This window comes from Tachysurus vachellii, chromosome 10 (assembly GCF_030014155.1).
Source record: "Tachysurus vachellii isolate PV-2020 chromosome 10, HZAU_Pvac_v1, whole genome shotgun sequence".
NCBI lineage: Eukaryota > Metazoa > Chordata > Actinopteri > Siluriformes > Bagridae > Tachysurus > Tachysurus vachellii.
In genome coordinates, this window is record NC_083469.1 from 26887080 (window position 1) to 26909579 (window position 22500).

At 41.1% G+C, this 22500-nt stretch overlaps 3 protein-coding genes across 8 annotated transcripts in view; 1 reads left to right on the top strand and 2 right to left on the bottom strand.

The window, feature by feature from the left end:
* Window positions 1-4413, bottom strand: part of znf395a (zinc finger protein 395a) — a 9030-nt gene extending 4617 nt beyond the window's left edge. Inside the window, exons 1-7 of one of the 4 annotated variants that reach the window (XM_060880528.1) lie at window positions 4268-4413; window positions 1725-1967; window positions 1448-1635; window positions 1263-1366; window positions 971-1161; window positions 782-882; window positions 50-272 (exon numbers count right to left, since the gene is read on the bottom strand). In XM_060880528.1, coding sequence (XP_060736511.1) covers window positions 50-272; window positions 782-882; window positions 971-1161; window positions 1263-1366; window positions 1448-1635; window positions 1725-1928 — 1011 coding nt within the window. In that variant the 5' untranslated portion in view covers window positions 1929-1967; window positions 4268-4413. Of the gene's footprint in view, window positions 1-49; window positions 273-781; window positions 883-970; window positions 1162-1262; window positions 1370-1447; window positions 1636-1724; window positions 1968-3409; window positions 3649-4267 lie in introns of those variants that run through there. The other 3 variants (XM_060880526.1, XM_060880524.1, XM_060880525.1) reach the window with 3 other exon arrangements.
* Window positions 4414-11059: 6646 nt separating this feature from the next.
* si:ch73-204p21.2 (uncharacterized) lies at window positions 11060-18445 on the bottom strand. Its single transcript, XM_060880529.1, has 6 exons — window positions 18278-18445; window positions 15191-15328; window positions 13862-13925; window positions 13725-13767; window positions 13551-13625; window positions 11060-13008 (listed from the first exon to the last, which is right to left on the bottom strand). The coding sequence occupies exons 2-6, from the start codon at window positions 15316-15318 to the stop codon at window positions 12962-12964; spliced, it is 357 nt and encodes a 118-aa protein (XP_060736512.1). The 5' UTR covers window positions 15319-15328; window positions 18278-18445; the 3' UTR covers window positions 11060-12961.
* A 2892-nt stretch (window positions 18446-21337) lies between these two features.
* map7a (microtubule-associated protein 7a) overlaps window positions 21338-22500 on the top strand; it is a 14623-nt gene continuing 13460 nt past the window's right edge. For all 3 annotated transcript variants that reach the window (XM_060880534.1, XM_060880535.1, XM_060880537.1), the window contains exon 1: window positions 21338-21533. In XM_060880534.1, coding sequence (XP_060736517.1) covers window positions 21422-21533 — 112 coding nt within the window. In that variant the 5' untranslated portion in view covers window positions 21338-21421. The remainder of the gene's footprint in view (window positions 21534-22500) is intronic.

A 22500-nucleotide genomic window follows, 5' to 3' on the forward strand; every position in this document is an offset into this window, starting at 1 on the left:
CTGTTCTGATCTGTCACTCAGGACAAGGTGCTCAGGTCACGTGACCCACCTGGTACGAGTGTTCGGAATGGACCTGCCAGAAGCTGCTGGGGGCCGACTGGCTGAGCGGACCGGGCTGCACAGGCTCCGGCGTCGGCGGAGACGATCCCCGGTGGCTCGGACTGGAAGGTGAGCCGCAGCCGATCGGTACCGCGGTCTGCTCCGCGTCCTGGTAGATCTCCGTGTAGTAGAAATCTTCTTCTCTTTGGCAGCGCTCCTGTTCGCTGTGTCTGCTAGTGAAGACGAGTACACAGCACGGTGAGTGGAGAGGAAGCTCCACATGTCACACTGCCCCGAACTCAGCAAAGTTCTGGAACTTGTTGGTATGATCTTGTTAAAATGATCTTGTCAAAAAAAATTAAGATGTTGTAACACGTTTTTTTACTGAAGTTCTGGAACTTTCTGAGGAAGTAAAGAGGTACAGGAGTACTTTTATTTTTCAGGTGTTTCTACCGAAGTTCTGAACTTTTTCTTTCTTGTAGTTTAAATAAAGATTTCGTGCAAATGCTTAAAGAACACTTAAAGAACTGAGGAACATTTGAAGAACTTTTCTCTTGCAGTTTTGAGTGTCCTATATAACGCAGACCACTGACCAATCAGAAAGACCTGATTCCTGGTACCTACATATCTCTGAAACTAAGAACCGGTAACTAAAATGGTTCCCAGAACCTTGCGAGTTCCTCAAAGGTTTCTGAAAAGGTTCCTGTTGTGAAAACGGTCTGTGGTGCACTCGCTGACTTACCCCAGGTGAAGAGTACGAACGTGGCGCTTCATGCCTACGATAGTGGTGAGGATTTTGCCACAGTTTGGCCACAGGCACCTGTACGCCATCTTCACTGAGTTCTGAATGGAATAAAGCAGAGAGGAATACAATTTAATTCCACCGCAACATGTTTATAAATCCCTGCAAGACCAGAAGAAAGGATTTTACCTTGCGCTTCCTTGGGGCAGGTTCATCAAACAACATCTGATCCATCTCCATGTCCAGGCCGTCGTCGACAGGAGGGGTTCGGTCCGCCTCTGCGTCGGGTGGAGAAGCTGCAGGACTGTTGTTTCCATGGTCACAGCTCCAGTAACCACCATCAGACATTTCACTAGCAGCGCTATCTGTCCCGTTGGAAGCTGTGGATGTCAAAATTAAGCGTTTTTTTTTTTTTTTTTTTTTTTAAACAAAGTTTTACGCGATGAACAAAGTCACACTAAGACTGTAGAAGTCTGCTAACCTGGAGTTGCCTCTCCATGAACAGGGCTTTGGATCATTGGGCTGCAGGACAGACTGGTCAGCACCATAGCAGCCATGATTTCATCCATGTCCGCGCTCTCTACACTTCTGAACAGAAGATCAAAGAAGATTAGGAACCATACTGAGAAGATCAAACAGAAACCGATGCTGAAATCGGAACCCAACCTTTTTGGCACGTCGATTGATGACGACACGGAGTGAGCGCCACCGCCCGCTGGGCTCAACCACACGTCCTCCAGTTTGCGGTGCACGCTCTGATTGAGCTGCTGTAAGAATATAGACACCTCGTTGTCCACATGGTTGTGCTGTTCCACGACGCCAGGACGCTCCTGTCCACCACAATGCACAAACACCTGAGACGCGTGACAAAAAATTATCAGATGAAAATCAACCTGAAAGCCAGTCGTACGTTCCAGACTTCATTATCCTTTCTCCTGCTTACCCGCTGTCCTGGGTACAGTTTGACCTTGTGGACACCGTGGACACCGTGGACTCCTGCGCCGGTCCCAGGAGCTCCGTCCGTGTCTCCGTGTCCCCCTACTTCTGCGAGACTTTCTGGTGAAGAGTTGCACACCAAGGCTCCCAGAGGAGAACGCTTCCCTAACCTGGTCCTTGGTAGCACCGTCGCCGTTAGCACCTTCTCCATCGTTAATCCAGCAGGAGATCAACTGCACCAAGAGAAAAGCTGCAAAAGAGGAAACAGAAAGAGAAACATTTCCTGAGGTTGTTTTTACACATGCAAATCACAGGTTTAAATACATTATCGTTTCCATAGTAACGAGGACCGCGAGGGAGCGGAAGGAGTCTCCAGAATCAGAGCTTTGTTCCAGTCAGAGGAACAAAGTCTTCCCACTTTATCAGGACAGAGGAGTTTACACGCACGTCTTGGCGGTTTCTCACTAACATGACACGAACGAGCGTTTATAGCTGCTGTAATGTACGTGATTAAAAGACCCGAGCGTCTTCATAAACACTCTACAAACTATAAATGGATAGAAAGTAAATAGAGGATGAAGAAAATGCTCCAAGGAAATCATCGACTTCCAACAGGTGCTCAGTAACTCCTCTTCATCACTCCAGCACATTTACTCCGATGGAATCGAACGCCTTTGCTCTGAACTGCGGCAGGTGACAAGACTCGATTAGGTAATAAGGGTGTTAGAGATACTACGATATAAAACAGAACACAAGGTGATGATTAAAGTCTAAGTGAACACTAAACCCCACTCTGATTACAGCCTGCAGCAGCCAGCAATCAGACGCATGGCCACTCAAACACCACCACATGGTATGATGCAAAACCCTGAAAGACCAGGTGTCACATTGTGACTCATCAATCCATCAAACGGAAACCAGTCATAACCTGACGGTGACATCATGATCCCATGACTGCCGGTCCAGCACGTTTCACACAGCGCTCGCAGTTAAACCGGGGGTCTGTGTTAAAGGTCACAGCCCCCCCCCCTTTTGTTCGGACATTCTCTCGATCGTTAAGTTGGATGAGAGAAGATCAAAGTGGGCTGCGACAGGATGACACACGTCTACTTTAATTCCTGTGGTTCTGGTTACGGTTACAGTCATTATAAGCGAAATAATGACAGCGATAATCAGGAAGGCAAAGCCGTTACGGTGATAAAGCGTAACGCCAAGATTCACAAAGCGATCCTCAAAGAACTTTCAGTGGCTTCCAAAAGTACATTCAGCATTTCTCCTGTTGCAGCAGAATCAGATCGTGTCACCGCTCTATAAACTCCCCCCAGTCTGATTGTAATAAATACGACTGCTACAAATGTCTCAGCAACAACACCGCTGATTAATATGGAAACAAACACTGCAAGTCACGTGACCCACTGTAACAATAATGTACACGTTTCATACACTTTGAATCAAACAGATAAGAACCTGAGGTGTGTGTGTGTGTGTGTGTGTGTGTGTGTGGCATTTATGTCCAGCTGCATTACATCCATCACCCACAGAAAATGCAGAAAGTGCACTGCAACGGGTTCTAGTTAAGGTTCTAGAGCCTGAAAGATGAGAGCAAGGCAAACAAACCCCTGACGTCATCGATATGTATGGATGACGTCACAGCAATGCAGCAGCCTATAGATAGGTTCAGCTCATACCCACCTTGTCTATTAGCAGTGGATCTTCTGCCTCTAGTTACTGCAGTAAAAGTGTAATAAAGATCCGTCTATTACACGCAACTTCTTCGACGTGTAACACACGCGCGAGCTGATGTTTGTTTTCTTTTTACTTTCACAAAATCTTTGTTTAAACTTCTCACACGAATTACACGTGTTTGTTTTTCCTTAAAGGAATGTCCCTGAAGCCAACCCGCACACACACTAACTCTTTTTCTCTCTCTCACATACACACACCCTCACTCACTCTCTCTCTGACACACACTCACCCACCCTCCCTCACTCACTCTCTCTCTCTCTCTCTCAGACACACACACTAACTCTCTCTCGCGCGCGCGCACACACACACTGTTTCTCTCTCTCTCTCATACACACACTAACTGTCTCTCTCTCACAAACACACACACTCACTCTCTCTCTCTCTCTCTCTCTCTCTCTCAGACACACACACACACACTAACTCTCTCTCTCGCGCGCGCGCGCACACACACACTAACTGTTTCTCTCTCTCTCACAAACACACACTCTCTCTCACACACACCCACTGTTTTTCTCTCTCACACACATGCACACACACACCCACTAACTGTCTCTCTCTCTCTCTCTCACACACACACACACTCACTCAATCTCTCACACACATGCACACACACACTAAATCTCTCTCTCTCACACACACACAAACTCTCTCTTTACTTTCACTCAGTCGAATAAAACAAAACACAGACAAAAAGCGCAGCTTTATAAACAAATCCGCACCCAATGCGCTCACACGCGCCACCAAACACGTATTCACGTATATGCTGAGCCTATAACCTTGTATTTTTGAATGAACACTGCGTACCTGCTTGTAGTTTCCTCCAGCTCTCTCTGTCCCTCTCTCTCTCTCTCTCTCTCTCTCTTTCTCTCTTTCCCTTTTTTCACTCTGAACTCGCTCTGACCGGCTCCGACTCGCAAACCTTTCCAAAAGCGCACTCCCCTGGCACGTCACAAAACCCGGACCGGATTCAAGGAGCGCGCGCACCGGGTGGGCGTGTTACTAATGCTCTTTATCTTGGGAACACAGTTCTGCATCTGTAACAGGAAACCTGTCCACATGCAGAAGCTTTCAGCTCACTTACACAGTCAGGAGGTGTTGATGAATTTCCTGTAACAGCAGCTCTGACATTAGTGCAGGTCTAATAAAGTATCTATACTAAAACAGCTCCTTCACAGGGACTTGTACAGCAAATAATCTACATACACTGAGACTAATAATACATGTTAATAATATTAATAATAATAATATCTGTTGTAGGGGGGTACCGTGGTTTAGTGGTTAGCACGTTCACCTCACACCTCCAGGGTTGGGGGTTCGATTCCCACCTCCGCCTTGTGTGTGTGGAGTTTGCATGTTCTCCCCGTGCCTCGGGGGTTTCCTCCGGGTACTCCGGTTTCCTCCCCCGGTCCAAAGACATGCATGGTAGGTTGATTGGCATCTCTGGAAAATTGTCCGTAGTGTGTGATTGCGTGAGTGAATGAGAGTGTGTGTGTGTGTGCCCTGCGATGGGTTGGCACTCCGTCCAGGGTGTATCCTGCCTTGATGCCCGATGACACCTGAGATAGGCACAGGCTCCCCGTGACCCGAGGTAGTTCGGATAAGCGGTAGAAAATTAGTGAGAGAGTGAGAATATCTGTTGTAATCTAGCCAACATTTATCATTAATAGGGACAGATATTTTGTTTGGACATGTTTATGTGTAATATCCGTAACTTGTCACTTTCTGACTATATGATTTTTACAATGTTTACAGTTTATTTGTTTTTTTTATTTGTTTTTTTTAAATTTATTTATTTATCATTTTGCACATCTTTTCTTCTTATTTGAATGGTACCGCCACTGTTTTGTCCAACAAACGGTCTCTATACTGGTTTGCTCTGTACAGTAGTGTATTGTATGGCCTGTTTGTGCTGCCTTTTGTCTTGTTTGCACAAGGTTGCACACATGCACTTTATTTTAATAGGTTAATTTTTTACTTTTTTAGCCCTAAGTTCTGTGATGTTTTATGCAGCTCTGTGTCTTTGTGTAGCACGGTGATCCTCGAGGAATGATCATGATCCTTCATTTCATTGTGCACTGCATCAGCTATACATATAGGTGCATGTGCTCTGGTGATGTGACAATAAAAGTGACTTGACTTGACTTGACATATCCAAAATCATCGATCCTGTCTTCACAGTACAAAGTATTTCACTTTGTATAGACGCATACAGCACTTTTTTATGTACGTGACAATAAATCTTGACACTTGAAACATTTATGTAAGGCGTCTCCTTACAGTGTCATTAGATTACAAGTGTCAGCACTACATAGAGTTTGTTTGGGTTTTTCCTCATATGACTTCCGTTCACTTTAGTGTAAGGAGACCTTTACGCTCTGTAGCTGCTGTAATGCAACTGATCAGAAACAAACCTGGTTCACGGATGTTCCACATCATCAAATATAACTATAAAAGGATAAATACGAATATGAAACGTGTTGTAAGACGGATAAAACATTTCAGGATGTGCTTCACTGATTAATTTCCTATTTCAGTATGACATGGTGTGTATCATGCCATATATATATATATATATATATATATATATATATATATATATATATATATATATATAAAGCACCTCAAAGTGCATAAGAAGTTGTGTGCATGCTTGTAAACAATTATGGAATATTCAGTACATTACAGCACTACAGAAGTGTGTGTTTTGAGCCATGGCTATTGTGGTGTGTGCTGCGTTAGAGATGCCGGTTTGAGCCAGTTCCTTGGTTTATATGTTTCTCTCTCCAGCGCTTGTAGTAAACAACCCAGCCATGTGGGCAGGATGTGAGCTGTGATTGGCTGAAAGGCGATTCGTAGGACACACGCCCTAAAATCCCGACTTGTTTACGCCAGACTGGTGGCCAGGGTTGCCAGATTGTTCCTCTCCCAACGTTTATATTTTTTATCTTAATTCCTAGAGAGAGAAACAAATAGTGGTCATCCTCCCTTCTTGTTTGGTGTTCTATTTATTATTTCTTAGTCATTTCCCAACAAACACGTATCAGACCTGCGGTTTTTATGATATTCATTATGCATAACGTAAGAGGTTAAAGGCTGTGAAAAACAAGTCCGTGTAATGTGGCAACCCTGCGTGCAGGAGGCTTTGGCCACAATGGCTGAGAAGGTATTTTTTGCAGAGTAAGTCTTTTATGGACGGAGAAAAAAAAGTTCTCAGCATAATGACAAAATAATTTGCATTTTTAATTACAAGTGCATGCTTTAGTAGTGTCACAGAAGTGACCTAATCACCATCCATTATTATTTTATTAGAATGCCAGTGCTACAATGCCATGTTTATTATAATGCCATGTTTATTATAATGCCAATGCTACAATGCCATGTTTATTATAATGCCATGTTTATTATAATGCCAATGCTACAATGCCATGTTTATTATGATGCCATGTTTATTATAATGCCAATGCTACAATGCCATGTTTATTATAATGCCAATGCTACAATGCCATGTTTATTATGATGCCAATGCTACAATGCCATGTTTATTATAATGCCAATGATACAATGCCATGTTTGCTATAATGCCAATGCTACAATGGCATGTTTGCACCTTTAAGTGCATTCAAATGCCACTTTGTTTGCATTTGGTGTTCAGATGTTCAGATGAGCTGCAGTGAGATGTGCAGTGCAGCATGTGTGTGTTTGTGTGCACAGGAAACAGGGAAGTGATTACATAACTGCTCCATGGCTCAGTGCGGTATCTAATTACACACACCATAAATCCTTTTACACTCCACCCTGGCACTCTTTTTATAAAAAAAAAAAAGATAGTTTAACGGCGAGAAAAGAAACTCTTTTTTGTTTTTATGATCACACACACACACACACACACACACATGCATTGTGTAATTACATACGTTTATGCACTGTAGTGTAGATATGAGCTCGTGACGTCACGCACGTTTGTATAGAGTTGTTTATTGTACATACGTTAAAGTGCTCGTGTTTTTTAAACCCTCCTGGTATGTCCTTGCTTGCACACACCTAGTTTATGACTATTACGTGCTGATGAGTAACTGCTGTGCCTTTGTGAATAAAGAACCGTGTACGTGCAGAAGAGCACGTGGCTCCCTGAAGCTCGCGCTGCACGTCGCTGCAACACCCCACACACACACCCCCCACGCGCAGGGGCTCGCGCGCTGAAGCATTTGTCCACCTTAGCGTTTTAGCATTAGCATGATTCTGTTAATAACCCCGTAATATGAGCTCGATGATAATTACAGTAAGACGATGATGACATTGCCATAGTGGTGTACAACTCGACTGAGTCGATTCGTTTGGTTCAGTACTCTGTTTAGTTCAGATATGATTCGATTCCTTGACTCACTGATCCATTCTGGGGCTTTAAGCGGGTGAGGGGGTTGTTTAAGTTGCTCTTACATAACATAAATGCCTGCCGGTTTCTATTGACTCATCTATGACAAAAAGGTTTGTATGACCGAAGATAATCACCACATTTACACGTCCTTTAGATCCGCTTTACTTCAAAGAGTCATTCTAAAAGAATCGGTTCGTCACGTGCTGACTTGCACTTACAGAAAATAAAAGTAAACCTACACCAAATCCCTTAATGATATAACTCAAGTCAGACACTCATCAGATGTTCTTATTCAGAGTTTAGTGTAAAAACAGTGAGAAAAAACAAGAACATTTTATTACTTAAATTCACAGGTTTACAAATCTGTTCTTAGAGAATCACTTTTTGTGTGTGTGTTTTTTTTTTTTGCTCCAGTCATTTGTTGATTTAATTAATCAGCAAAAAGAACAGTTCCTCCTGATGGGACGTGATTAAATTACAGCTGGAAAAGTCTATAATCAGGAGTAAATATAACAGTAAATACAGCATGACCTTATACTAACGCAGACAAAGAAAAAGACATAGTTTTGAAAGAGATGAATTAAAAGATACAGGACAGAAAGGACTCGTGTCCTAACAAAGTTCCCTTTATTCGTGAACCCGACATCTTTCTCTAATGAAAGGTCATTTAAATATTCAGTAATTTCTTTCATTTCTGAGACTCAAAATCTATCATTTGGATACCTGGGGACAAATAAATGTAAAGAAAGCATATACATCATACAATTTCAAGGGGAAAACAATAGAACGACTGAAACACAGCTTCATACCAATACCATTCCAGAACAAACTCAAACCTAAGATAAAATCTCATGACACTGCATTACTGACCCTTCCACCCCCAACCGTCCACATCCACCCCCACCACCATCAGTGACCTTTTGCCTTTTAGTTTCTAGGTGGGATGGTTTTTTTTATTCTGCTTGTCCCTCTAGAAACATGCAACAGAAGGTTTCCTCTTTTAGAACTCTTTTTAAAAAGGTATGGCACTAACCTTCCACTTAAAATAGAATTAATTTTAATAATAGTTTAAAAAAAAAAGCAATAATAGTTTTACTTCACTTCTTTATAGCATGACTTAGTGTTTGTAATAACACTGCCATCTATCTTACACTAAATACTTTCTCAGAACGTGTTTTGTTTGCTAAAATTGAAACACGTTAGAAACATAGATTGATATACGAAGACTTTTTTTTGCACGATGTCACCGTGTCCATCCCGGCTGTGAGTCAGCACGCCTTCCCAAGCCTCTGGAATGAAGTTTTTCTGTCCGTGTTGAAATGCCTTGTGAATAGTAATCGTACCTTTACTACAGATGCAGTGGCTCGAGGTGAGGTTGAGAAACTCTGGAGTTTCCTTTTAATGGAAATAAAACTGATTGACGTAACCAGGACATGGAAGAGGAAATATGCTCAGATAAAATCTCATGCTTTTCAATCAATGTTTCCACATTAATGTTAATAGACGGTTCTAATTTCTAAAATCTACAAACTAAAATTACATCTAACTTAAAAAAAACAAAACAAACAGATCTTTCTATTTTATGTCGTCCATTAAGCGATTTTATAGGCCGTCACCTCAGTTAATAGCTAAAGAACTGTTTCTCAGTATAACAGATGGCAGATGCATTTGTTTGATGTTAAATTTAAAGGAAACTTAATGGTGATATTGCTGACCTTTTATGAACATTTTTATAGTGGAATAAACATGCAAAACTTTGTCTAATAAACGGTATGAGTGTAATGTTAGCCATGCGTGGACAATCATTTGGAAGTGTGAGGACACATGGCACTGAGACAGTTGTGACCCCGAGTCCGACATCTGATCTGAAGGTCTTCTGTATGCAAAAACATGACTGTGCACCAGGTACTGGTTTACAAGAAAAGACCCGGTGCCTGAACGTGGTCTTTGCAAATTATTTTTAGTGTGTTTAAGAAATCAGGCAGCTAACTTTAGAATAAAATGCAGTCCGCTCAATGCTATGTCAGGGAGACTAATTAAAAGGAAATCAAACAATCAGTCATCAAATCAAAGGAAGTCTATGGTACACAGTTTTCACATCTTTCGTATTACTTAGAAGCCTGCAGACGTCAGTGATGTGGCAACAAGGGAATAACACAATTTTGAGAAAATTAGCTAATGTCAGAAAAGTGAGCAGTGTAACTAGGTAGAACCCGGACATCACTTGCAAGACTTCAGCAGGATTTACACTGTAAAATGGAACAGAAACAGGTCATAATTAAAGACAAACCTGACCACTGTGCACAGGAAATACACCGGCTCAACCTCAGCTAAGTCACTCCAGTTACAGGAGGAACTGTTTTCGTAATCAGTGATATTTACTAATGAATTATTTCTCAATATATAAGCCAGCTTCAGATAAACTACGGTTCTCAAGGATGTTAGAAATGCATCACAGAGCACCACATGTTCCTGTTAATGAATGTGGCTTTTGTTTGTCCTGCGAGCTTCATGTTTGACCACTCGCTCACATCTGCATGCAAGTTAAAACCTCCAGTTTACGTGACTGTTTTGCTGCATGATCTTTCCAGATGATGCCTAAGTGTTGTCTGCGAAACGTGATAACGTGAAATGTTCTTTGAATAAAAACAGTACCAATGAATCTCCTTTTCAGATATCTATCTATCTATCTATCTATCTATCTATCTATCTATCTATCTATCTATCTATCTATCTATCTATCTATCAGAAAACATTACCTACTTACTTCCTAATTGCATTTCTAGCATTCACAAAAAAATGAGAGCAAATGAATGAGAGACTTCTGAAAACTGGAAAAAAAGGGGGCCAAGAATTGATCCCTGAGGCACTCCTTGACTAACAGGTGGAGAAGAAATGTTCATTCATATAAAATGGTCTAGTACCAACTGAGGAACGATGAGACTGCAGTAAAGAAAGTTGTCAGTGATGTGATGAAGTTATTCTAAAGAACAGAGAAGAGAAATGAGAATGACACTGAAGAGAACAGAAAAGAGAAGTACAGAGAAAAGAAAACGAGAGAAGAGATAAACAGAGAAGACAAGAAAAGAGAAGAACGGAGAAAAGAACAGAAGAGAAGCCTGCTCACCTAGTTTCCACTTTTTGCTTGAGGCACAACAGAGACCAGAGTTTGTCCTCTGAGTGAGAATGAAAAGAACTAAAAAAGAATAAAACCACAGAAATGTTTTCTCTCGTTTATTTTCACGACACTGCACTGTGTACATAAGAGTTTAAAAGAAAAGAGGTTACAAGGAGTTAACTAGTTGCATGTTTTCAGTCACACAGACCCACACGAGGTCTTGGGTTATGTTACGGCTCACACCCTGTTGGTGAAGCGCTCCTGCAGGCGATTACTGATTGACTGATGACGGCCCACACAAGGACTCGCGTATCACGCCGTATACGGACGGATTTACTCGAAATAGTTTGCAGAGTGTTTACACAAGAAGGGTGGCCTTCAGGAAAATCCAGTTCGTTTAGCTCCTGAGGTCGTGTGAACTGAACCTCTCCGTTGTCTTGTTTACATTATTTACACATTAATGTAAGATTAACTAAGTCATTTTATATTAATGAGCTCAACATGGTGCAATAAGACTTGCTATTATTATTATTATTGCTATTCAAAAGTACTGCCAAACTAGTATTTGGGACAAAAGTAATGGCACCCGATAAAAGGAGGCAGAGTTAGCATTTGTGTAGAGAGATGAGCTGCAGTGGCTGAGCTGCATTACTGCACTATTGCACTCTGAGGGATTTGACTTTATAGTGTTTTGTGTGTGCGACTAAACATAAACCAGCACATTTAGATCACATCTGGTCTTTTAAAGCCGATTGTCGTTCATCATCATACAGTACGAACTTGAGTATGAAGAAACCAAGGGAAACTTTCGGAATCTCTAGTCAGGAAAAAACACACAAAACCGCTAGACGAGGCAGAGCGTGAACCGTTTCTACAGTCAGTCTGAAGTGTGAGCTGGATTGAGGTCTTTTCCATCACTCAGTTTACAGACCGTAAAACATCCCGGTATCTTTTTAAATGGGAAATAATTTACCCAGTAACTTTACTAATGCTGCTGTTTTCTTTTGCATCCATTTAATCCTTGTTAGTTGTTAATCGCTTCTATTGTAGTTAGTTATATTTAAAAGCACAATATAAAATATTAGACATTGAATAACTCTAGAAATACTTCACTTTTAGTGCTAATAGACTTCATTTCAGATATTTCAGATTCCCCGACACCGAAGGTAAAATTAAACCTCCACATACGCTTTCTATAACATTTTAAACCTCATATGTTTGCATGATAACATGACCGACACCTCATCCAGACAGCTGGAACAGATAAAACATTAAACATATTATTGTAGTAGAAAATAAAATACAGATGTTTATCAGTGCATTTCCATGAAATTTGCTGTGATTGTGGAAAGCTCCCTCTCTGTGAGCACCATGAAGGTTTGTCTCGTTCCTGGAAACTGTATTTACGGCTTCTCCTTCGGTTTCATGTAGAAAACTAGAACTTTCTTTAAAAAAAAATAGAAAGTTTGAGGACCCCATTTTTATAAAGAGTGTGTGCTGTTGGTTCTCTCAGAGTTTCAGTTCTTTATGTTCACGCTGAAGATGGAAGAGCAGGTTCCTCTGAGTCATGTGGCACGCTAGAACCCCTTGATATTCTTACTCATACCCGTATTCGGCCAGTGGGTCATGATGTAACGCAGATTCATTTCGAGCTCCACTCGTGAACATTTCTGGATCTTTCTTCTCTCTGACAGTTTGGTAGATGTGCTAGTGTTGGGATGGCAACAGCAAGGCGTGGGAGATATCAGTTATTAGTAACTTTTCTAAAAGCTTTAGTCTGGTTTTTAGGGATAAGCATTTTCAGTGTGTGCGTGGACACAATTCGAGACTCAATTCAATAACAGTGGTTAAATCCTGAGCACTATGATGCTGTTCCTACTGGAGATAAGCGCATTGATGGGTCAAAGACAGAAGCTCTGTTTAAATCTAGTTTATGGGTCTAATAACGTGTGACTAAGCTATCGGAGATGGCAGTGTTTAGCTTGCGTACTCATCGTCAGACATCCTACATCGTCATCATGCCACCGTTTACCGTCGTCTGTGTGTTGCGTTCTGTAGAAGAAAAAATCATCACCATTATTACAGACATAGAATAATTAATTTGTTTTTGCATTAAATTACATTTTATGAAGAAACTTGAAGATTATTCATTCTCGGGTCACGGGGAGCCTGTGCGTATCTCAGGCGTCATCGGGCATCAAGGCAGGATACACCCTGGACGGAGTGCCAACCCATCACAGGGCGCACACACACACACACACTCTCATTCACTCACACAATCACACACTACGGACAATTTTCCAGAGATGCCAATCAACCTACCATGCATGTCTTTGGACCGGGGGAGGAAACCGGAGTACCCAGAGGAAACCCCCGAGGCACGGGGAGAACATGCAAACTCCACACACACAAGGCGGAGGCGGGAATCGAACCCCCAACCCTGGAGGTGTGAGGCGAACGTGCTAACCACTAAGCCACCGTGACCCCTTGAAGATTATTATTAAAGTGAATATTCTAAAAGATCTGCGGTCTCAGATCTGATCTTTTCATTAAAGCTAATCAGAGTGAGCGAATAACAGCTTAGCTTAGCATGCCTAGCGTGTGACTCCTCCAGGCTTTGAACTGTTCGTTGGGGCCGAGCTGTAAGTCCTCGGGCATCAGGGTCAGATCTGGTGAGATAAGAGTAAAAAGATGTTTGGTCAGTTGGTGGTTCGAGCCCTGGTAGAGGAACAGACAGGAATGTACAGCTCTGTAGTTGTGATGCTTACTCCGCTCAGGAGCAGGGATCTCTGCAGCATTTCCCGGCGTCACCTGTTTTACAAGTTTACATTTATAAACACTTTACAACCCGACAAAGCAAATCCACATAAAATGGAGAAAAAAATCAGACAAAGACTTTGCTTACAACTCGAACTAACGTAGACGAGTTTGTCTCCACTTCACTTCTGCTGTCCAGAGTAAACGATTGTCTGTTAAACACCACATTTAATAAGAGTTAGAACGTGATATAATCATCATCATCATCATCATCATCATCATCATCATCATCATCAATGCACTGCATTATACGGTTCTCAGACTAAATACACCTCTGTCTGCCCTCTAGTGGCTGAAGGTGTTATTTTCATTTTAAACTCAGTCCTCCACTGCCCTCTGCAGTCAGTAAATAAAATTGCACTCAACGCCACAATTAGCCACAATTACTGGAACACTTCATAAAAAGAATTAAGCTTTAGGAATTCTTAAATTACAGTTGTTTATAGCCTTAAAAATGACATTTAGCAAATAAAAATATCATTAATGTACTAATTTATCAAGTACTTTTACAAGGATTACAATGAAGCCAGGTCTAAGATTTTTAAACCCATTTCGATTTTTTTTTTTTTTTACTGATTTCAACCTTGTTTTATTTCATTGGCAGATTATTTTGTTTCTTTCTGGAAGTAAATGCTTCATTTTAACAAAAATTATCTGCCAATAAAACAACAGCAGCTGAAGATCGCTATAAATAAAAAATGTCTAGAAATAAATTGAATAATCTTATACTAGAAAGATATAGAAGGGGTGTGTTAATATAAAACACATCGCGATACAGCGCACAATATAACATTAAAAACACAACAGTTCATCATCTAGCATGTTCCTGATCCGATCTGTTCCCGTTCAGGCACTTTAAACCTCCAGAGAGCAAGAGAGGCGGGTGCTCTAATTAACTTATTAACTAATGGAACTAATTAATTCTCTCTCACACACACACAAACACACATGCACACATGCACACAAACACACGCACATTTTCACTCTTTTACAAACACACACACAGATTTGGCTTGCAAATCAATGCACACATATCAAAGACTTTCTTTCTTTCTTTCTTTTTTCCTTCTTTCCTTCTTTCGTTTGTGCTTAAAAGTAATGAATTTAATTTTTCTTATCTCTAAATCATCTCTGTATCACGTATTGCTTATGTATATATATATATATATAATTTATTTATATATATATATTTATATACATTTTACTCGATGTAAGAGTGACATCACGTGTCACGTATGTAGTGTTTGACTCTCGTCTGCAGACGGGTATGACCGGGTCACGCCTAATTCCTGACAGATTCCTTGAGCTGACAAACTTGACTGTTCTGTCCTGGAATGTTGTCGTAGCGATAAAGCGGATGTACGAAAAGCCTCAGAGCCTGAAGGACAAACGAGACACTTTCCCTGACAGCCCTCACCTCTGACAGCTGGTACAGAGCGCGAGGAGCGTGATGGTCAGGACGAGGAGGATGGCCACAGAGAAGAGCGCCATCCCCGGGACGCTCGCCGCCTCCCACACCTGCAGGTCCATGTAGATGGGAGCCATGATCCTGGTTCTAAAACCAAAAACAAAGAACATAAAGTAAAGAAACACGAGTGAAGGGTTTTGGGGGATGAGTTACGAGAATTGTGTTGTGTTGTGTTGTGTTGTGTTGTGTTGTGTTGTGTTCAGTGTTGTCGTTCTCACAGCATCTGATCACAGCATGAAGAATGAAATCTTTTCTCTGAAGTATATTATTTTTACACTCAGGTTGTTCAGTTTAAAAAGTTTACACATTACAGTCATAGCCAGGATTTCTGAAGATAATTCTCTCACTCACTCATTTTCTACCGCTTATCCGAACTACCTCGGGTCACGGGGAGCCTGTGCCTATCTCAGGCGTCATCGGGCATCAAGGCAGGATACACCCTGGACGGAGTGCCAACCCATCACAGGGCACACACACACACACACACTCTCATTCACTCACGCAATCACACACTACGGACAGTTTTCCAGAGATGCCAATCAACCTACCATGCATGTCTTTGGACCGGGGGAGGAAACCGGAGTACCCGGAGGAAACCCCCGAGGCACGGGGAGAACATGCAAACTCCACACACACAAGACGGAGACGGGAATCGAACCCCCAACCCTGTAGGTGTGAGGCGAACGTGCTAACCACTAAGACACCGTGACCCCCTAATTCTGCACTCATTAATCTCTAATGATTAAACAAACCAGTCACATCTCACTAACACACTCACTACATCTCTCTCTGGCTGTTTTGGGGTGGAGGAAGAACCTGGACGACACCAACACGGACACCAGGACGTACACTGACCTGGAGCTGTGAGGTGACGTTGCTGCACCTCTGCGTTTTTTCTTCCTCTTGTATTGTTTCTGTATGATGATGATGTACGATAACGATCTAATGTATAATTTAGTCTAATTTCACATTCATTTTTGTCGTTCACTCGTCACCTTTATCGTTCATCGCTCATTCCTCACGTCCCGTTTCAGCATTTCAAAAATTCAAGTCATTTGTTTTTTTCGCAATTGATTATTATCTCTTGTTACAGATTGTGAAATGCGCTGTGTTAATTAGGTCAGTAAAAAGAAGAAAAAAAAAAAACTCTATCACTTTTTAGTGCTCGCTGCTTCCTGCAAATGATAACGAACCTCTGTTATAATGTTATAAGACACATTTCACGTTCCTTTTTTTTCCTCCAACATGATCCTATGTCTTCTGATCTACTGATGGATTCCACTTGAGCTGATGCGTTTAGAAAGAAGGTCAGCCGAGCAGGTATCGGTGGGCGGAGCTTATTTCCGGGCCGGAAATGTGTAAAGAGTGAGTGTGAGGGAACAGTGAGGACCAGATTGTTCAGTTTATGTCTCTGCATTATTAAGTCACTAATAGTTAATAGTAATAACAATAATAATAGAACGAATCCTTTCTTTTGCATTTCCTACAATCAGATCTGTGATTTCTCGGCTGCTCTGTAGTTCCTGATCATTCAGGGATTTGGTCGTCATACCTACGACACTACACGTATGAGTCATTAAATGTGTATGAGGAATGATGGAGCACACAGAGTTGAGATACGAGGTGGTAGATTCTTGGCAACAGATAACACCCTATGACACTCGTTTGGCCACGCCCCTTTAAAACATCACAAATAAAAACAAGCCATGAATCTTACAACCAAACAAACTGCTGGACATTTTCCTTCTTGTTAAAAAAAATAAATAAATAAACTTGCTAGGATGGCAAGATGTTTGTTGATCTTTATCTTTACTAATCCTTGACTACGAATCCTTAAACTAATTCTAAGTGCATGATGTAATGCATCAGCAGTGAAGCACGGTGGTGGTAGCATCATGTTTAGTTAGCATCTGCCTCTTGGTTGCTTCTCTCTGAGTCATGGATTTATTTATGTCGCCCTGCAGGATATGTTTATAACCAATTCCTTATTTTCCTGACTGCTTCATGTGCTCTTTGACCTGATGCTGTTTGTTCAGGTAATAAACTCTGGGTTCTGCCAGGAACAGATGAAGTGTGTTTATATTTTGACACTTTAATTGCAGGTGCATTGAATTCGTGATCGCACCAAATCTGATTTAACCGTCAGCTCTCAGCTATCGTTCACTGTATGCGGTGTAACGCTACATATTACAGTACAGAGCTTCTGATCCGTATCATCGTCCGTGTTCCTCGACCAGGTGTGTCTGATTCCCAGCTAGATTACTGGGAGGAGAGCGGCACGCTGGCTGAGCACATTAGTGTGTAATGCGGTTTTACCGCAGTTTTTTTTTCTCTCTTTAAACCTTAAACAAAGGATGAGAACGCCTACTTGGCCTCGTGCCATGATTTGGTTTGGTTTTGTCTGTGATCTGAATGAGAGTTTTGTAGGTCAACATTTGTTTAGAGCGAAATTCCTCGCTCTCATAAACCGTATAGTGTTTGTAGAAGTGTTATATAAGTGTAAATAGTGTGTGTGTGTGTGTGTGTGTGTGTGTGTTTAAAGTGATGCCGGCTCTACTGTAAATGCTGCGACGATGGAAAGTTTTTATGACGGTTAAAAATAAAATTGTAGCAGCTGATCATCGTATAATAACGATCATTGTTTCTATATTTTATCCTTCTTGTTTAATGAGGTATAATTCAGGAGTTATACATCATGTGTGATGTTTAAATTCCAGGTGTGATCCTTCAGCCCCACCCTGAACCTGCAATAAATCCCTGAAACTGGTTCCTACAACCTGAGATAAGACTAATCTCTAATCTAAGCTTATTACATAACATCACATCACTCAGAGAAACATTAGACGTTTTTGTCTGAGCTAAGAATAAAAAAAAAGAAAAAAAAACAAACAAACAAACAAACACAAGAAAAGCAAATGAAGGTAGAAAGCAGGATTATGAAGAGCGATGGAAGCAGATACATGAGCTGAGATCTTGTTTGCTCTGTTTCGTTTTGATTAAAAGGAATTAAAATGTGAATGAAGAGAAATCACGTACGTGTTCCTGATGAAAGTTGGTTTGTTGCTTTGCTGCTGACGTTCTTGACCTCTTGACCTTTTTCTTAGATCACAAGCAGAGCGTCTTGTCCATGTGTGTGTCCTTCATATCAATGTGAGAGGCTCAGCACCGGCTCCTGTCTAAATGTGTGTGTGTGAATGTGTGTGTGTGTGTATACAGTATGTGTGTCACACACCGGTAATATACACCTTAGTTAAATTACACTTCCTCATTCTCTTGCTCTCCGTCTCTCTCGCTCGCTCCCCCCCCCTTTTAGCGTTCTCTGTAATTACAGACATAATAATAATTCCTGCCGAGACAGTAAAACATTTCACTAAATACATAACGTTTATTTTTTTATTCTCTTTATTCACGTTTTATATGTAGGCAGTTTTTGCTACTTAAAGTTAACGAGTTTCAGATTAAACTTTAATACAAAGTCATTTTGTCGCTTTAATTTAACATTTATTTCTTTTCCACTGTTTGTTGTTGTTTTTGCAATCATTAATATTCTACATTAATAATTACAAATCATGTTCTAATATATTTGAATATTTGAATATTAATATAGGTTTTTTGAGAGATTATATTATAAAAGATTACGTATTATAATGTCTTTGTGTTAATGTTTGACGCTGAGACATAAAGCTCTAACGTGTGTCACTCAGGATGAAGCCGTCGGCCGTATGCAGTAAATGTAAATGTATGTAAATGTAAATGTCCGCATTTTCCTTTTGTAACTGTCTCCATGCTCTTTTACAGCCACCGGATCATTGCAGTGAAATTCACACACAATGCTGCCATCTGTTCCACAACTTTGTTCCACAACACACATAAAAATAAAATAAATAGAGTTTATTATCTGAAAGGGGCGTGTAAACTTTTTGCAGCCTGCTGTATAAGACTTTCAAGGATATAAACTTGGCAAGAGGGTGTGTGAGTGTGTGTGTGTGTGTATGCGTGTGTTTGTGTGTGCGTGTTTGTGTGCGTATGTGCGTGTTTGTGTCTGTGAGTGTGTGTATGTGTGGGTGTGTGTCTGTGAATGTGTGTATATGCGTGTTTATGTGTGTGTATATGTGCATGTTTGTGTGTGTGTATGTGCGTCTTTTGTGTGTGTATGTTTGTGTTTGTGTGTCTGTGAGTGTGTGTATGTGCGTATTTGTGTGTGTGGGTATGTGAGTGTGTGTGTTTGTGTCTGGGAGTGTGTGTATGTGCATGTTTGTATCTGTATGTGCGTGTTTGTGTGTGTGTGTCTGTGAGTGTGTGTGTGTTTGTGTCTGGGAGTGTGTGTATGTGCATGTTTTTGTGCGTGTGTGTGTGTGTTTGTGTGTGTGTATGTGCGTGTGTGTGTCTGTGAGTGTGTGTATGTGTGGATGTGTGTCTGTGAGTGTGTGAATATGCGTGTTTATGTGTGTGTGTATGTGCATGTTTGTGTGTGTGTATGTGTGTCTTTTGTGTGTGTATGTTTGTGTTTGTGTGTCTGTGAGTGTGTGTATGTGCGTATTTGTGTGTGTGGGTATGTGCATGTTTGTGTCTGTATGTGCGTGTTTGTGTGTGTGTGTCTGTGAGTGTGTGTGTGTTTGTGTCTGGGAGTGTGTGTATGTGCATGTTTTTGTGCGTGTGTGTGTGTTTGTGTGTGTGTATGTGCGTGTGTGTGTCTGTGAGTGTGTGTATGTGTGGGTGTGTGTCTGTGAGTGTGTGTATATGCGTGTTTGTGTGTGTATGTGTGTGTTTTGTGTGTGTATGTTCGTGTTTGTGTGTGTCTGTGAGTGTGTGTATGTGCGTATTTGTGTGTGTGTGTATGTGCATGTTTGTGTGTGTGTGTGTTTGTGTCTGGGAGTGTGTGTATATGCGTGTTTGTGTGTGTATGTGCGTGTTTTGTGTGTGTATGTTCGTGTTTGTGTGTGTCTGTGAGTGTGTGTATGTGCGTATTTGTGTGTGTGTGTATGTGCATGTTTGTGTGTGTGTGTTTGTGTCTGGGAGTGTGTGTATATGCGTGTTTGTGTGTGTATGTGCGTGTTTTGTGTGTGTATGTTCGTGTTTGTGTGTGTCTGTGAGTGTGTATGTGCGTATTTGTGAGTGTGTGTATGTGCGTGTTTGTGTGTGTGTGTGTTTGTGTCTGGGAGTGTGTGTATATGCGTGTTTGTGTGTGTATGTGCATGTTTTGTGTGTGTATGTTCGTGTTTGTGTGTCTGTGAGTGTGTGTATGTGCGTATTTGTGTGTGTGTGTGTGTATGTGCATGTTTGTGTCTGTATGTGTGTGTTTGTGTGTGTGTGTGTCTGTGAGTGTGTGTATGTGCGTGTTTGTGTGTGTGTGTATGCACGTATTTGTGTTTGTGCCTGTGTGTGTGTGTGTGTGTGTGTACGTCATCGATGTGTCATGTGTCCCGGAGCGCCACCTAGTGGCATTGTTGTGCTTTGAGAAACAGAGCAGAGTATTATGGGATGTGCAAAATAATGTTTAAGATTTGTTAAAATATATAAATATATAAATATATAAATATATATATATATGACATTTATAAAGTGTTTCTAATGGTTAGAGTTTACAATTGTTCATATTAAAATGTTTATTATTATATTTCTTTATTTAGATTTATGAATGTATTATAATTATTAATTTTATTGTTTTTAATTGAATTCTTTCAATTTATGCAAATTATATTTAAAGACTGATTTGTTTTAGTTTTATTTTAATATTTATTTTAATATTTAAATTCATTTGTTGGGTTTTTTTCTACCAATAATTTTCTCATTTAATATTTAACCTCCTGTATAAACATCATCATTTTTAATTTGACATTTCACGGTTGCTGTGGTAACTCCTGTAGAGCATTGTGTGTGTGTGTGTGTGTGTGTGTGTGTGTGTGTGTGTGTGTGTGTGTGTGTGTGTGTGTGTGTGTTTTCAGCATCAATGCTGACGTGAATGACTCTTAAAGGGGACGTGAAAGACTAGAAGTGAAAATAGATTCATTTACAGAGCTCTTTGTGTTGAGTGGGATGAAGCCCGAGCTGGAGAGAATTAACTGCTCTCTCTCCCTCTCTCTCTTTTAAACACACACACACACACACACACACACACACACACACACAGAGATCCTGAAGCAGACACAGAACAGAGGAGGATCAGGGTGTAACATCACAATGCCAGCTCCATGTAGTATGCGCCTGGCAGGGCAGCAGAGAAACTGGAGGCAGACTGGCAGGGCTTCGTTCCCGAGGCTCTCCATCCTTCCAGAAGGAGACAAGATGAAAGGTGGGTGAACTCAATAACGCTAACAAGCCTGAGGATGTTTTTTTTTATTTTTTGTGGATGATACGTGTGTGTTAATGACGTTTGCGCACATACCTAAACGTCTTGTCTTTTGCTGCGTAGGAACATATATAGTACAGAATTGTGTCACCGTAAGAGAAGGTAGCGTCCCAGGCTGCGATGAACTTACTGATTCCCCAGGGTTCCCTCAGAATCATATGCTTCTCTGTTGTGTAACACACACTCTCACACACCCACACAATACATTCGAGCAGTCTGACTTCACACAAATCATACATTTCTCACAAGATCTGTTCTAACAACAGCATCTGAGTTTTGAGTTGAGGAACCGTAGTCAGGCGCTCAGGATTATCTCAGTGTTATCTCATCCACCTCGTCCCCTGAACACGATCGCAGCACAAACAAATAACATCTTTGTAGCTTTCTCTTCAGGCCATGGGCTGTTCTTGGGGAACAACACAACACTCACAGAGTCGGCCTGGGACACGTCTGACAGCCTGCTGCTTATTAAAGATCTTAAAGTGATAAGTAAAATAAAATAATAAACTCAAATGTTACATTTTTGCAGCGTACGAATTCAGAGATCTTAAAAGAATCTCGTCCGGATTGCGTAACAGGTTGTGCTGTGATGCCCTCGTGTCGGATGATAAGCTCAAAAATAAGTGACTCACATAAACACAAACATGCTGCGAACTCAGCTCGAGGTAATACGGGAAGTTTTGTCCGTTAACTCGTCCAGGAACCGGACTCAAACGTGAACCTCATCCTCATTTGGGTGACACTGGAAGGTGTGATTATAAATATACAGTCTGGGAATTGTGTATTAAAGAGGATGTTGTTGTCCACAAAGACCACATGGAGTTGGCATCTCCTATTAGTATGTCTGAATATTTCATGAAGCAGAGTCCAACTGGAGCTGGTAGATCTCTAGATGTCTCAGGATCATCAC